This window comes from Muscardinus avellanarius, assembly GCF_963383645.1.
Source record: "Muscardinus avellanarius genome assembly, chromosome: 22".
In the NCBI taxonomy this organism is placed as follows: domain Eukaryota; kingdom Metazoa; phylum Chordata; class Mammalia; order Rodentia; family Gliridae; genus Muscardinus; species Muscardinus avellanarius.
In genome coordinates this window covers 15,468,882-15,485,614 of record NC_137808.1, presented here as the reverse complement: position 1 = coordinate 15,485,614, position 16,733 = coordinate 15,468,882, and the positions used below count along the sequence as shown (strand labels likewise).

The window sequence follows — 16,733 nt, the reverse complement described above, 5'->3', positions numbered from 1 at the left end:
GCCCTTCTACCTCCGGGCTACACTCCCAGACCTATTTTATTTTTGGAAACAGGGTCTCTTAAGCCTCCGTGGCTGGATTCGAACCCGCGCCGATCCTCCTGTCTCCGCCTCCCAAGCGCGGGGATTAACAGCGTGCGCCACCACGCCCGGCCTCTATTTTTAATTCTTTATTTTGAAACAGGGTCTCACTGAGTTGATGAGTCTCATTAAGTAGCTGGGGCTGGCCTCAAACCTGCAATCCTCCTGTCTCAGCCTCCCAAGTACTGGGATTACAAGTGTGCTGGGATTACACGCCCAGCTCCACCCTCAATCCTTTTTAAAATATTTTTTAAATTTTGAAATGAGGTCTCTCTAGGTTGCCGAGAGTCTCGCTAAATTGCCGAGACTGACATTGAGCCTGTGAGCCTCCTGTCTCAGCCTCCCAAATCCTGGGATTACAGGCATGCACCTCCAGGCTGGGAAAGATCTCTATTCTCCGTATCCCTATTAAGCACATCGTTATTATTTTTGTCCTTATTCTGTGGTTACTGGGGATGAAACCCTGGAGCTTTCTATCTCGGGCCACACCCCCAGACCTATTTAATTTCTTTATTTGGAAACAAGGGTATCCCTAAGTTTCTGAGAGCCTCATTAAATTACTGAGGCTGGCTTTGAACCTGTGATCCTCTTGTCTCAGCCTCCCCAGTGAGCACCTTATTGCTAATCAAATAGACTTTTTAGTCCATTTCATCTGCCATTCTTCCATTTCATATTATGGATAACAGGATATTTATCAAATAATTTTTTTTCAAGTCAGGCAGAGTGGCACCCACCTGTAATCCCAGGATTTGTTTGGGAGGCTGAGACAGGAGGATCGCAGGTCCTGTTTCAAAATAAAAAATAAAAATAGGCCTGGGGTATAGCGCAGAGGTAGAACACCCTTGGGTTCAACCCCTAGTACCATAATAATAATAATTTATTTTAAGCTGGGTGTGGTAGCGCACGCTTGTAATCCCAGCATTTCGGAGGCTGAGACAGGAGGATCCATGTTCGCGCACAGCCTCAGCTACTTAGTGAGGCCCTCCGCAACTCAGTGAGACCTTGTTTCAAAAAATAAATAAATAAAGGATTAAAAAATAGGACTGGGAACCGGGCGTGGTGGCGCGTGCTTGTAATCTCAGCATTCGGGTGACTGAGACCGGAGGATCGTGGTTCGCGGACAGCCTCAACTGCTTAGCGAGGCCCTCCGCAACTGTGAGACCCTGTTTCAAAATAAAGAATAAAAAATTGGGGAGAGGGCGTAGCTCAGAGGTCAAATGCTTCTGGGTTCGATCCCTAGACCCGCAAAAAAAAAAAAAAAACACAAATAGTACTGGGGGTGTCGCTTGGAGATAGAACGCCCCTGGGGTCCATCCCCAGTACCACAAAAATTGTTTTCTTTTAATTACTGAATTAATAGATCTTTGTTATCAAAAACAGAAGCTGCAATCAACAGTGAGATTATGATTCCCCACAATTCTCTCTCTCAGAGACCATCGACCTTGTTGTTTGGGTCTGCACACGTCCAGAAGGTTTTTATGCATAGATAACATTTCTTTCCACCACACACACACACACACACAAAAAAAAAAATTTTTTTAAAGCAATCAGCTTGTACAAACTGCACGGTAACTTGCCTTTTTTCATTTCCTAATATATCATGAACAATTTGCCTTGTTAATCAATAATCTTTTATTGCATTTTTTTTTCTCAAAACCCTTACTGTATAATTTTCCGAACGCATCTCCTATTGTTAGGCCCGTTCACATCGACTAGACGAGTTCATCTTTGAAACGCATCGAGGGCCGTGCCCGGCACCTGATAATCGCTGGAGAAATAATTGGCTTCAAACTATGTTAATCAAAAAGCAACGAAAACGCAGGAGACGCTGGAAAAATGATCATCGTCGTGGAAGACTTTCTCTGGACACACACATCTCGGAAAACTCCGGGCAGGACATAAAACTGGGGAGAGCCGTGAGGCTTAAAATGACAAGTTAAAGAGCAGAAGGAAGCTGGGCGCCCGGGCGCACACCTGCGATCCCAGGTCTCGGGAAGGCCGAGACGGGAGGATCGTTGGTTCTAGGCCAGCCTCCGCTACTTAGTGAGACCCTCGGCAGCTCAGTGAGACCCCGTTTCAAAAACAGGGCTGAGCGTGCAACTCAGAGCGACAATAAGTTCAATCCCTAGGGCCACCAAAAAAGAAAAAAGAAAAAAAAAATGGAGAAGATAGCGAGGCAGGGTGGTACATACATCCTTTAACTCCAGTATTCGGGAGACTGAGGCAGGAGGATTATAGGTTGGGGGCGAGCCCCGCTTCAGCAACCTGGCGAGACCCTCCCTGTCTCAAAAATAAAAAAATGGACAGGTCTGGGGATGTCGCTCGGAGGTAGAACCGCCCAGCTTCCTCTGCCTGGGTCTTGGGGAGGTGGACCACTTTCCCTCGAAGCTAATTCTTTTTTGTTTTTGTTTTTGTTTGTTGTTGTTGTTGTTGTTGTTGTTGTTGTTGTTGTTGTTTTGGTGGCACTGGGGTTCCTGGAAGCCCTTCTACCTCCGGGCTACACTCCCATATAAAAATATAAAATATTTTTATATTTTTATTTGGAAACAGGGTCTCCTCCAGGCTCAGCCTCCCAAATACTGGAATGACAGGCTAGCACCACTGCGCTGAGCCGGATTGAGGTTTTTTTTGTTTTTTTTTTTTTTAAGTACCAGGTTGGAAGCAAAGCACAGCAGCCGCCGGGTGGGATGCGAGCCTCGGAGGGTAGTGAGGACCAGGCTTCCCTGGGGAGGGAGCCAGGCACTGCGCATGCTCCTTGTCGGGGGACCCCCCCCACCCCCAGGGCTTCTGATTGACAGCTTTTGAAGACTTTGGGGACCACAAAAGCCAAGTGCCGGCCTCCCCCGGGGAGCCGCCCTCCACGCCCCCCCCCCCCCCCCCCCCCCCGGTCCTTCAGATGTCCCGGGGATGAAGGTGAAGCCAGGAGGGGGCTCCTTCTGCACCAAACGCCAAGCCCCGCCTCTTAAAGGCACAGCACCCGCCGGGGCCGCGCCGAGGACCCGGCCTGTGCGGCTTCTGAAGATGCACAGACTCCGAAATAGCACGAACTTGTCGTCCCGGCATTCGGGAGGCCGAGTCCGGAGGATCGCGGTTCGAGGACAGCCTCCTCCGCTTAGCGAGGCCCTCTGCAACTCAGCGAGACAGACCCTGTTTCCAAATAAGAAATAAAAAATAGGGCTGGGGGTGGAGCTCGGAGATAGAATGCCCCTGGGTCCCATCCCCAGTACTGAAAAACAACAACAACAACAACAAAAAACGTAGACAGCACCAAAAGATCTTATTTTCTTTTTTTATTACGTCATTTTAAAAAGTGTTATTAAAAAAAAAAACAGTAGAAAAAGGATGCTACTGTTATCTGTGCGTGCGTGTGGTACAGGATTTCGTTTGTAATGCAGATGGTTGCTAAGTTGCACGCACGCTGGGCCAGCCTCCCCACAGCCTGCCTCGACCTCCCTCCCGTCCAGGATGGCTAGCTAATGGGTGTGGGGGATTTGCCGCCATCCTTGCTGGGGGAGGGGGTGGGGGTGGGATCCGAGGAAGGGGAGGACAGGGGGCTGGAAGAAAACAGGCTGCGGCGGGCCTTGCAGGGGGGCCCCGGGGTCGGCTGGGGGCTCCGGGGCCTGGGCTCCGGGTCCCCGTCGGGGGTCGGGGGCAGGGGGCAGAGCTCGGGGCTGGAGGGCGGCCACAGGCTCCAGATGCTGACCTGGGCTGTCCACTCTGGCAGGGGGGCCCGGCACCCCTGTAAGCCGGGCGCGGGCATGAAGCCCACCTTGGGTGGGGTCTGCCGGCCTGTCTGGGGAGGGCTCCCGGCCAGGGAGGGCCAGGCGGAGGACGCGGGGGACACGGAGGCCCCGACGGGCCGGCGCTGGGTGGCACCGCACCAGGACGGGCAGGGCCCCCCCAGGCCAGGCCCTGAGCTGGGTCCATCCCAGGACCAAATCGATGGCACGGCCTGCAGGTGACCCGTCCCGGGCTCGCCGCCCGAGTGCGCCCAGGTGTAAGTCCAAGGGGCTGGGTAGGCTTGGGGGCGCGCCATGGACGAGTAGGGGGCGTAGGAGCCCCCGGGCCCAAGCCAGAGGGCCGCGTTGGGACCGTAACCCGAGCCCGGGGCGCTGGAGCCCCAGGGGGACCGGGCAGCCATGCCGGGGCAGGCCGTCTCCTGTGTGGGGCTCTCCTCTACCATCTTGAGGGCTTCTTCCTCCCAGTTGAAAACGTCGTCCATCTTGACGGTCTCTTCGGGTGACGGAAGGGATGGCTTCGCGGCTCTGTGGGATGGACAGACAGAGGTTTAGAAGACCAGGAACACGGTGGGGACCGGGAGGAGAGGATGGAGGAGAGGATGGAGGAGAGAGGATGGAGGGGCCGAGTCCAGAGCCTTGGGAAGGATGAGGGCCGTTATCCATGGGGATAATTAGTAGCGGGCCCTGGGAGGACATGTTATATTTCTTTTTTTTTTTTTTTTTTTTGGTGGTCCTGGGGTTCCTGGAAGCCCTTCTATCTCCGGGCTACACTCCCAGACCTATTTTATATTTTATTTGGAAACAGGGTCTCCTAAGCCAGCGCGCGCGGCTGGCTTCGAACCCGCGCCATCCTCCTGTCTCTGCCTCCCAAGCGCGGGGATGACAAGCGTGCGCCACCACGCCTGGCGACATGTTATATTTCTATCATCTATATCTGTCTGTCTGTCTGTCTGTCTATCATCTACCTATCTATCTATCATCTATTTGGTATTTGGAATAGAACCCAGGAACACTTTTTTTTGTGTGTGTGTGGGTCTGGGGATGGAACCCAGGGGCATTCCTGCAAACCCTCTTCCAACCAAGATGGCCCCTCAACACCCCAAGAGGACCAGCCCGTCCTGTCAAGCTAAAGTTCACCAAAACTTACAGGCGTGACTGTCTGCGGTGGCTGTCTGTCTGTCTGCGGTGGCTGTCTGTCTGCGGCGGCTGTCTGTCTGTCTGCGGTGGCTGTCTGTCTGCGGCGGCTGTCTGTCTGTCTGCGGTGGCTGTCTGTCTGCGGCGGCTGTCTGTCTGTCTGTCTGCGGTGGCTGTCTGTCTGTCTGCGGTGGCTGTCTGTCTGCGGCGGCTGTCTGTCTGTCTGTCTGCGGCGGCTGTCTGTCTGTCTGCGGCGGCTGTCTGTCTGTCTGTCTGCGGTGGCTGTCTGTCTGTCTGTCTGCGGTGGCTGTCTGTCTGTCTGTCTGCGGCGGCTGTCTGTCTGCGGTGGCTGTCTGTCTGCGGCGGCTGTCTGTCTGTCTGCGGTGGCTGTCTGTCTGTCTGCGGCGGCTGTCTGTCTGTCTGCGGCAGCTGTCTGTCTGTCTGCGGTGGCTGTCTGTCTGTCTGTCTGCGGTGGCTGTCTGTCTGTCTGTCTGCGGCGGCTGTCTGTCTGCGGTGGCTGTCTGTCTGCGGCGGCTGTCTGTCTGTCTGCGGTGGCTGTCTGTCTGTCTGCGGCGGCTGTCTGTCTGTCTGCGGCGGCTGTCTGTCTGTCTGCGGCAGCTGTCTGTCTGTCTGCAGTGGCTGTCTGTCTGTCTGCGGTGGCTGTCTGTCTGCGGCGGCTGTCTGTCTGTCTGCGGCGGCTGTCTGTCTGTCTGTCTATGGCGGCTCTTCCCAGCGAAGCCCTCAGGTGTATGAGGCGTTGGTGGCAGCTCCGAGCTTCTCTCCGGAGGAGGCTGAGGCTGCTGCAGGGAGGCTCTTGGAGGCCGGCCGGCCCCAGGAGGCTCTAAGCGATGCTGGGATGGCCTCCCGGGCCACTATTATACCAACTCTCGCTAGGGCGTAGATGGGGCGTGGGTCGCGCGGGATCCAATCAGAGTGGCCCTCATGAGGGTGGGGCGATGGGATTATCCTCCTGCCCCGGAGGTGGGGGAGAGATTAAGGGCTAAACCAGGGTGTGGATGCTGAGGCCTGCGGGCAGGAGGGAGCAGGGAGGCTTCCCGAGCCGCGGTCCTCATCCCCACCTGCACCTGTGGGCCCACTTGGGCCATGTTGGGGGTAGGGAGTGGGGTTGAACTGCGCGGGAAAGGCCGGGAGTGAGGCCGGAGGGGGCAGTAAGGGCGTTGCCTGAGTCTAATTGCGCTGGGTCTTGGCGGGCTAATCCCAGGCCTCCGGAGGCTGAGACAGGAGGACGGCAGGTTGGAAGCCAGCCTAAGCCACCTAGTGAGGCCCTCTGCAACTCAGTGAGACCCTGTTTCAAAACAAACAAACAAATAAATAAATAAATAAATAAAATAAGGTCGGGAGGAATCTGGGCATGGTGGCACAGGCTTGTAATCCCAGCATTTGGGAGCCTAAGACAGGAGGATCACGGTTTGAGGCCAGCCTCAGCTACTTAATGAGGCCCTTTCAAATTCAGGGAGACCCTGTTTCAAAATAAATAATTGAAAAATAGGGCTGAGGCCGGGCGCGGTGGCGCACGCTCGTCATCCCCGCGCTTGGGAGGCGGAGACAGGAGGGTCGCGCGGGTTCGAAGCCAGCCGCACGCGCTGGCTTAGGAGACCCTGTTTCCAAATAAAAATGTAAAAATAGGTCTGGGAGTGTAGCCCGGAGGTAGAAGGGCTTCCAGGAACCCCAGTACCACCAAAAAAAAAAAAAAAAAATTAAAAAAAAGAAGAAGAATTAAAAAATAGGGCTGAGGGTGTAGCTTGGAGGTAGAATGCCCCTAGGTTCACACCTGTAATTGGGAGGCTGTGACGGAAGGATTGCAGATTGGAGGCCAGCCTTGGTAACTTAGTGAAACCCCCCAGCCACTTAGTGAGACCCTCTTCGAAATCAAAAATAAAAATAAAAAGGGCTGGGGGTGTAGCTCAGTGTTAGAATGCCCCTAAATTCAATCCCCAGTGCAAAAATAAAATAAGATTCCCCAAAGAACTGGGGCACAGAAGTAGAATACCCCTGGGTTTGCCCCACTACCAACAATTTGATTGGTTGAAAGCTTACACAATCAGCTTATGCCTCAGGAAAAAGAGCTCAAGCCACGTGTGCACATTCTCCGTGGGGTTTTGCCATTTAGGTACAAGGGTGTTATTTCATTTATTTCTGTTGGCGCTGGGGTCTGGGCTACACCTTCGTCCGTTTCTATTTTTTATTTTGAGATGGGCTCACTAATTTGCTCAGGCTGGCCTTGAACCCACGGCCCTCGTGACTCAGCCTCCCAACCGCCAGGATTACGGGTGTGCGCCGCGTGTCTGACTGTTACATGCGCTTTCTAAGGCTTGCGGGGGGCTAACTCTGTTCCCAGCCCTGCGCTGGTTATTAGCAGCGCTTTGATGCAAACAGCAGGATCCAGAGAATTAAACTCCTCTGAGATGGGGCTGCATTTTCCGGTGAGGCCTACATCAAGGTCGCCGGGGGTGGGGGGGGGGGCAAAGCGGCGCACGCCTATGCTGCCAGGACTGGGGAGGCCGAGGCGAGAGGACCTCGGGTTTGAGGCCGGCCTCGGCAACTTCCACTTTCAAACTAAAAATTTTATTTTACTTTTGTGGTACCAGGGGGGTTGATCCGAACCAGACCCCCCCCTTCACCCCAGCTCTATTTATTTATTTTTATTTCTTGGAAACGGGGTCTCGCCGGGTTAACGAGGGTCTCACTACTTGCCGAATGAGTCCTTGAACCCGCAAGACTCCCATCTCAGCCTCCCAAGCGCTGGCACCACTGCGCCCGGCAAAAAAAAATTAAAAAATAGGGCGCGGAGTGCGGCTCTAAGGTAGTTCATCCCAAGCACCACACACACACACACACACACAAGACACGTAACGTTTGATACAATTTGCATCCTAATTATACAATTGTGAGAGTCAAAGCGATACATTTATTACATTTTACAATGTATCAAATAAATGATACATTTATTTACACTTTGTTACGTTTCTGTTTTTCTTTCTAGACCCCCCCCCCCAGTTCCCCACCTAACAATTTCTCAGCCGGGGGCGCGGCGGCGCAGGCTAGTAATCCCAGCATTCGGGAGGCTGAGACCGGAGGTTCCAGATTCGAGGCCAGCCTCGGCTACTTAGGCCCTCTGCAACTCAGTGAGACCCGGTTTCAAAATAAAAAATAAAAAACAGGGCAGGGGGTGTATCTTGGAGGTCGAACGCCCCTGGGCTCCATCCCCAGATTGCAAACTTAGGGTTCCGTGGCCGGAGCCCTTAAGCTCCTGTACCTCCTTGATCCGGTGTTTTGATTTTATTCCTGCCTCCATTTTTCTGCCGCTGAGAACTGATCTTAATCAGAATCGCTTTCTTTATAAAGAGTTCTTTTCTGGCTTGGGAACTAATAGGATTTTTTTCTCCTTCGCTCTTTCCTGTTTTGATGTGTCACTGGAATGTAATTATGACTTGTTTTTTCTCCTGCGGTAGCTTATTCTGCTAGGCACTTGGGGTGACCTTTCAATTTGAAGATTAATTTCTTTCTTCTGGTTTAAACGTCTTTTACATTCATTATGTTGATTAATGAGCCCCCAGTCTCACCAAAGAAAATCTATTTCTGATACATATAGTGGAATTAAGGCAGAAATAGCCAAGACAATCTTATCGGAGAATAACGTGGAAGGACCTACTATTTTTTCTTTTTTTTTTTTTTTTCTTTTGTGGCGCTGGGGGTGGAACCCAGGGGCTTTTCTACCTCCCGGCTACACTCCCAGGCCTATTTTATACTTTATTTGGAAACAGGGTCTCACTGAGTTGCCGAGAGCCTCACTCAGTAGCCGAGGCTGGCCTCGAACCCGCGCCATCCTCCTGTCTCGGCCTCCCGAGCGCGGGGATGACAAGCGTGCGCCGCCACGCCAGGCTCCTATTTTTTTATTCTTTATTTTGAAGTGGTCTCACTGAGTTGCAAAGGGCCTCACTAAGGAGCTGCTGGCTGCGAACCCATAATCCTCCTGTCTCCGCCTCCCAAGAGCGGGGATGACAAGCGTGCGCCATCACGCCCTGCTTCAAGACCCTGTTTCAAAATAAAGAATAAAAACATAGGACTGAGCCGGGCGTGGTGGCGCGCGCTTGTCATCCCCGCGCTCGGGAGGCCGAGACAGGAGGATGGCGCGGGTTCGAAGCCAGCCTCGGCTACCGAGTGAGGCTCTTGGCAACTTAGTGAGACCCTGTTTCTAAATAAAGTATAAAATGGGTCTGGGAGTGTAGCCCGGAGGTAGAAAAGCCCCTGGGTTCCACCCCCAGGACCACCACAAAATAAAAAATAAATAAATAAATCATAGGACTGGGGGTATAGCTCAGAAGTAGAATGCCCCTGGGTTCCATCTCTAGTATCTCACACACACACACAGAATAATAATCTGAAAAAAAGTAGCCGGGCATGGTGGCGCACGCTTGCAATCCCAGCATTCGGGAGGCCGAGACCGGAGGATCGCGGTTCGCGGCCAGCCTCAGCTACTTAGCGAGGCCCTCGGCAACTCAGCGAGACCCGGTTTCAAAATAAAGAATAAAAAATAGGGCAGGGGGTGTAGCTCGGGGGTAGAATGCCCCTGGGTTCCATCCCCAGATTTGCAAAAATTAAATAAATAAAAATAAAAGGGGCTGAGGGTGTAGCTTGGAGAAAGAAGGCCCCCGAGTTCAAATGCCAGTAACAACAAAAAAGCCTCTCGCCTTGACTTCTGTTTTATTCTCTCGCTGCTGCCGCTTCGACGCCTTCCTTCTTTTGTTAAGATTTACCTGCCAGTCGCCCTTTATCTTTACATAGATTTATTTAAGCCCTTCACATTTGCTACTCTTAATTGAGTGAATCGATACCATTATTTTCCCTCGCTGGAGACCGGTTTCTTGGCAATATTGTGCCCCTCTCGGCTCCTCTAACATATCCCAAGACTATTTTTAATCAATATTTCTGTAAACTTAATACCTTTACTGTCTCTCTCTCTGTGTGTCACTACTTCTTTCCGTATTGTTTGTGATTTAATGTAATGCGGCGCCTCTGGTATTAATCTCTTTTGAACACTTTTTGGGGGGCAGTACCGGGGATTGAACCAGAGCCATTCTGCCTCCGAGCCGCACCCGTAGCCCTTTTTATTTTTTAATTATGACACAAAGTCTCTCTCAGGTGCTGAGGGTCTTGAGTTGCCAAGGCTGGCCTCAAGTCTGCAATCCTCCGGTCTCAGCCTCCCGAGTCCTGGACGGCAGGCGCGGGCCCTTTTCCCTCCCGTCTCCCCTCTGTCTTTCTTATTACACCACTGGGAACGTCCGGGCTGGTTCCTGGCATCTTCGGGAGGCTGCGGCGGGTGGTCCCAGCGTCTGGGTTTGCGTTTTTTTCTCCCAGACCTATTTTACATTTTATTTGGAAACAGGGTCTCACTAGGTTGCCGAGAGCCTCACTCAGGAGCCGAGGCTGGCTTCGAACCCGCGCCATCCCCCTGTCTCAGCCTCCCGAGCGCGGGGATGACGAGCGTGAGCCGCCGCGCCTGGATTTTTTTTTTTTTCTCAAAGGGGATGGGATCCACAGATATGTTTGTTTAGGTTTTCAGAAGGAAATGGAAGCCGGGCGTGGGGGTTCACACTCGTCATCCCAGCATTCGGGAGGCCGAGACCGGAGGATCGCGGTTTGCGGACAGCCTCAGCTACTTAGTGAGGGCCTCAGCAACTCAGTGAGACCCTGTTTCCCAAAAATGAATAAAAAAATAGGGCTGGGGGTGTAGCTCGGAGATAGAATGTCCCTGGGTTCCATCCTCAGTACCGAAAAATAAATAAATAAAAAGGGCTGGGGGTAGCTCGGAGGTAGAATGCCTTTGGATTATACGGGGAGAGAGAGAGAGAGAGAGAGAAATAGAATCGAGAATGTCTGAAATAAACACTCGCCTCCCTGGTGCAGCCGTGGGGGGCACAGTGGGAATGGACGCTGGGTCGGCTGCTTTGCAGATAAGGCCGGGCCGCTGCCCCATCCAGGCCCTCAGGAGACTCACGCCCGCCCGTGCCAGCCTCCGCCTCTACCCGCCTCCCTGTTTTCTTTGTGATTCTATAGATTGAGCCCAGGGCGTCTACCTCTGAGCTACACCCTCAGCCCTATTTTATTTTATTTTTATTTTTATTTATTTATTTATTTATTTGGTGGTACTGGGGTTCCTGGAAGCCCTTCTACCTCTGGGCTACACTCCCAGACCTATTTTTATATTTTTATTTAGAAACAGGGTCTCCTAAACCAGCGCGTGGCTGGCTTCGAACCTGCGCGATCCTCCTGTCTCCGCCTCCCCAGCGCGGGGATGACGAGCGTGCGCCACCACGCCCGGCAGCCCTATTTTATTTTTTACATCGAAACAGGTCTCACTGAGTTGCTGAAGGTGTCACCAAATTGCCGAGGCTGGCCTCGAACCCACGATCCCCCTGCCTCAGGCTCTGAAATCCTGGGATCACAGGTATATACGCCATCACGCCCAGCTGTTTTAGGTCTTGATTAAACGGAGAGGCGTGTCATTGATGAGCAGCTCGCCGGCCGGGGCAGCTTCCTGAACTCGTGACTCCTTCGCACGTGCCCGGCCCCGGAGGCCAAGTGCGGCCTAATAGATTTGCAACGAGATGCGACTCAGACCCACTTAGCGCGGCTCTGGGAAGCCTCATTCCGCCCGGGGATGGAATGGAATTGCTTTTCGTTTCAAGTGGCTCCCATAGATCCCTCGCACGTGGCCCCTCGCCCTGGACTCTTTCTGCCCGGGCTGCTTCGAGAAAGCGAAGGCAAGCTGCGGGGTGGCGCACGCCTGTGACCCCAGTCCCAGGGAGGCAGAGACAGGAGGATCGCGCAGGTTCGAGGCCAGCCTCCGCTGGCTTGAGAGACCCTGTTTCCAAATAAAAAAATATCAAATAGGTCTGGGAGTGTGGCCCGGAGGTAGAAGGCCCCTGGGTTCCATCCCCAGTACCACACACACACCAAAAAATAAAATAAAATAAAAAATAAAAATTAAAAAAAAATATATATATATTGTTTTGAAACAGGGTCTCATTAAATTGCCAAGGGGCTGCCGGGCGTGATGGCGCACGCTTGTCATCCCCGCACTTGGGAGGAGGAGACAGGAGGATCACGCAGGTTCGAAGCCAGCCGCGCTGGTTTAAGAGACCCTGTTTAAAAAATATAAAATAGGTCTGGGAGTGTAGCCCAGAGGTAGAAGGGCTTCCAGGAACCCCAGTACCACTAAATAAATAAATAAATAAATAAATAAATAAATAAATAAATAAATTGCCAAGGGGCTCATCAAATTGCCAAGGGGCTCATTAGGTTGCTGAGGCCGACCTTGAACCTGCGACCCTCCTGTCTCAGCCCCCCCCAAGTATTGGGATCACAGGCAGGAGCCACCGCGCCCGGCTTTCCCTGCCACCCTCTGGCACGCCTCCTTCTCGCTCGGCATCTGCTCCTCGGAGGCCCAGAGTGGCCTCCATGGCTCCGGCTGGACCAGCTTCTCCGGCTCCGTGGGCTCCGTCACACCCGCCTGAGCCCCGGGGTCCCGCCCCTGCCGTCCGGAGGGACATCTCATTCCACCTGCGCGCGCCCCGACGGCCGGCCACGCTGGCCGCCACGCACCAGAGGGTCCTCGGCAGAGAGCCTGGTCCTGATGCTGAGAGGTGAGCGCATCCCCAGGTGGTTACCATGGAAACAGCCTGGCGCGGCTCTGGACCGCCGGCCGGGGATGGGAAACCTGGGCGCCCTGGCCCGAGCTGGTGCCAGCGGGGACCCTCCTCGGTGCCCCTCCCGAAGGACACACCCCAACTCTGCCGGAGCCCACACAAGTGGCAGGCGCGGCCCCCACCCCAACACGCAAGACGGGGTTTCAATCCTGCGCAGAGCAGGTATTGAGTGTCGGGTCGGGAGACTGAGCCTGGAGGGGAGGCGCCGGTCGGGCGTGAGGGCAACTCCAGCCCGGGGTCCCCCTCTCCAGATCCGGGGTGCCGGTGCTGCTGCCGGAGCCCGAGGGGCCTGGGTGTAGACGCTGGGATGGTGGAGACCGGGGCGCGGGCGCGACTGTGCCCGAGAGCTCAGAGCCCCATCAGCCCCTGCAGTAAGTAACCAGGGCTAAGTCACGGGCTCAGACGGAGGGGTGCGCACCTGAGCCGCGCCCCGCCACCTCTCACAACGATGCATAATTACATTGCACCGACGAAAGTGTAAAATAACTTACAGACGGATGCCGAGAATCTGGAGGTCGTTTTCTTTTATTATTTATTTTTATTTATTTATTTTTATTTTGGGTGGTACTGGGGTTCCTGGAAACCCTTCTACCTCCGGGCGACACTCCCAGACACCTATTTTTTATATTTTTAATTTGGAAACAGGGTCTCCTAAGCCAGCGCGGCTGGCTTCGAACCTGCGCCGTCCTCCTGTCTCCGCCTCCCAAGCGCGGGGATGACGAGCGTGCGCCACCGCGCCCGGCTCTTTTTCTTTTTAATATTTATTAATTGGCACTGGGGTTTGAGCCCAAGGGCATTCTACCTTGGAGCTATATACCCTCAGCTTTTTTTTTTTTTTTTGAAATGTTTTAGCCGGGCGTGGCGGCGCACGCTTGTCATCCCCGCGCTCGGGAGGCTGACACAGGAGGATGGCGCGGGTTCGAAGCCAGCCTCGGCTACTTAGTGAGGCTCTCGGCAGCTCAGTGAGACCCTGTTTCCAAATAAAGTATAAAATAGGTCTGGGAGTGCAGCCCGGAGGTAGAAAAGCTCCTGGGTTCCACCCCTAGTAGCACACACACACACACAAAAATAATAATAATAAAATAAAATAATAATAATAAAAATATTGGGGAGCCTTTGCATCCAAAGGGCTGAGGATCATTGGCGTCTGTAGATGACAATCATCCTTTTTTTTTTTTCCCCAAACAAAAGATCTCAGAGGTAAATGTTCTCAGGAAACGCAGTTCGCGTTTGCGTTTAACTGCGCACGCCCCACCTCTTTGTAATCGGGGAGCTTGAAATCAAGTGGGGAGCACGGAGGCGGCCTCGCAGCGGCTGAATTTGTGAAATTGGAAATTGAGGCGAGCGCGGCCGACGGAGTCCGGCGACGGCCCGAGTGTCCTGTGCTCAGAGCGGAGCCGGAGAAAGCGGAGCATCCGAGTCAGGAAAAAATCACAAAGTCAAAAACACAGAAGCCCCTGGACTCCATAATCCAACCCCCGGGAACGCATCCTCAGGGAAAAAACACAAAAGCCACGAGCAGGGAAGCACTTCTGAGCTTAGCGTTTTACTACGAGATACGTCAGCACGAACTTTGCACAAAAGCAGACAGACGAGATCAATGAACCCAGGAGCCCGGTGTCGGGGGTCGCCAGCCCACGGCCGGTGCCGACTCGCCCCGGCACGCACCCACAATTTTTCGGTGCATTTTATAAACTAAATCGCCCGCCGCCTCATCGGATCGCCTCAACATACAACGTTTCAGCTTGTATCTCTAGCAGATGCGACGTTCCGAGCGTGTGCCACCATGCCCGGCTGTATATATTATTTTGAAACAGGACCTCACTAGGTTGCCGAGGGTCTCGTCGACGGCATTGGCGAGGCTGGCCTCAACCCTGCAATCCTCCTGTTTGAGCCCCCGAGGTACTGACGTTCCTGGCTTGCACCCGGCTCTTGCTTCTTTTACCGGCGCGCACCAGCCTCGCCTGCCTTTAACATTGGGGTGAGGAGCAGGGTGTGAGGGGGAGGCTCCCGGAGGCCGCCTCCCTGCCTCCCCTGGCAGCAGAGTCCAGAGGGGCCTCCGTCCTCCGCCAGCCCGCTGCAGCCGCCCCGGCCCATTCTTCCTTCTTAGGGCTTTAAGCACAGAAGTTTTTTAAAAGGGATTGTTCGGGGCCGGATAATTAGCTTGGAAGAGGCCTCCTCGGCGGCCGGGTCATGGCCGTCCACCTTTCTTTATCAGCCAAATTGATGGAGACAGGCATGGCCCAGATAGGGATAAATTGAATCCGAAGGCAAAGCCGGTTCTCGAGCGAGCTGTTAACGGGTGCGCAGGCCTGGCACTGTACCCGCCGGCTCCGTAATATTTTTTCTCCGCCAGTGCCAGGGCTCCCAGCCGCCCTCGGCCCGGCTCACACGCAGGCCCAGCCGGGTCCCCGACAGCCCCCCGCACCCTAGGGTGCGGCCCCGCTCGCTCGGGGAATCAGGGAGGCAGAATTCCTGCCTCGGGCTGCCGGGGTGGGAGGAACGGGGCCGCCCTCCTCGCCAGTTCTCCCAGCACCGGGGCAAGAAATGGGGCTCTGCCACCACGCCTGTCACCCCGGGAACTCGGGAGGCTGAGATAGGAGGATTGCGGGTTGGAGGCCAGTCCCGGCAACCCAGCGAGACTCAGCGACCCAGGGAGACCTTATTTTTAAACAAATAATAAAAAGGGCTCGGGTGCCGGGCGCTTGTAATTCCAGTCCTTGGGAGGCTGAGACCGGAGGATCGCGGTTCGCGGCCAGCCTCGGCTACTTAGTGAGGCCCTCGGCAACTCAGTGAGACCCTGTTTCCAAATAAAGAATAAAAAGTAGGATTGGGGCATAGCTTGAAGGAAGAACGCCCCCGGGTTCCAACCCCAGGGCCGCCCAAAATAAAAAATAACGCCGGGCGCGGCGGCGCGCGCTCGTCATCCCCACGCTGGGGAGGCGGAGACAGGAGGATCGCGCAGGTTCGAAGCCAGCCGCGCCCGCTGGCCTAGGAGACCCTGTTTCCAAATAAAAATGTAAAATTAGACCCTGTTTCCAATTAAAAAATGTAAAATTACACTACTTCAGAGTGTAGCCCGGAGGTAGAAGGGCTCCCAGGAACCCCAGTACCACCAAAATAAATAAATAAATAAATAAATAAATAAATAATAAATAAATAAATATAAAAATAAAAAATAACAAAGGGCTGGGGTGTAGCTTGGAGGAAGGATTCTCCTGGGTTCGATCCTTGGTCTCACACACGCACACGCACACGCACACGCGCACACGCACACGCACAGTCGTGGGGCTCAGAGAGGCTGAGCTACTGGCCCACGTCACACAGCTGTGTCAGGCCGTCCTGGTCCGTAACCGCCCCGGGGAGTGGACGCCGGCGGGCAGGGCCACGCCGTGTCGGGGAGCGCTGCCCACGGGGGGCCCGGGGCTTGGCGGAGGCCCAGAGCCTGGAGCAGGAGCCCCCCGCACCCCGTATTCGTTCAGCACCTCGGACAGGGCCCCGTGCTGGCCCAGGGGCTGAGCTACACTCGGACCCTATGGTCATGGTCATTATTATTTATTATTATCGTTGTTGTTATATTATTTGGAAACAGGGTCTCACTAAGTTGCTGAGGCTGGCCTCAAACCTGCTACCCTCCTTGTCTCAGCCTCCCAAGTACTGGGGGCCACTATTGCTGGCCCCCGGTCCTTTTTTTTTTTTTTTTTTTTGGTACTGGGGATTAAACCCACGGGCATTTACCTCTGAGCTACGCCCCCAGCCCTATTTTTTATTATTTTATTTTATTTTTGCATTACTGGGGATGGAACCCAGGGGCATTCTACCTCCAAGCTAAGCTACACCCCCAGCCCTATTTTTTATTCTTTATTTTGAAACAGGGTCTCACTGAGTTGCAGAGGGCCTCCCTAAGTAGCCGAGGCTGTCCTCGAACCATGATCCTCTTGTCTCAGCCTCCCGAATGCTGGGATGACAAGCGTGTGCCACCACGCCCGGCTCCCAGTCCTAACCCAGGGGGGCGTCCTACCTCAGAGCTACATTCCCAGCCCATTTTATT

General features: G+C 54.0%; 1 protein-coding gene across 1 annotated transcript; it reads right to left on the bottom strand.

The window, feature by feature from the left end:
• Positions 1–3,547: 3,547 nt before the first annotated feature.
• On the bottom strand, positions 3,548–4,300 carry PRR23E (PRR23 family member E; the record flags this gene model as incomplete). The annotated part of the gene is made up of 1 exon (XM_080718234.1): positions 3,548–4,300. One exon carries the CDS (start codon positions 4,298–4,300, stop codon positions 3,548–3,550), a length of 753 nt encoding a protein of 250 aa, XP_080574360.1.
• Positions 4,301–16,733: the final 12,433 nt, after the last annotated feature.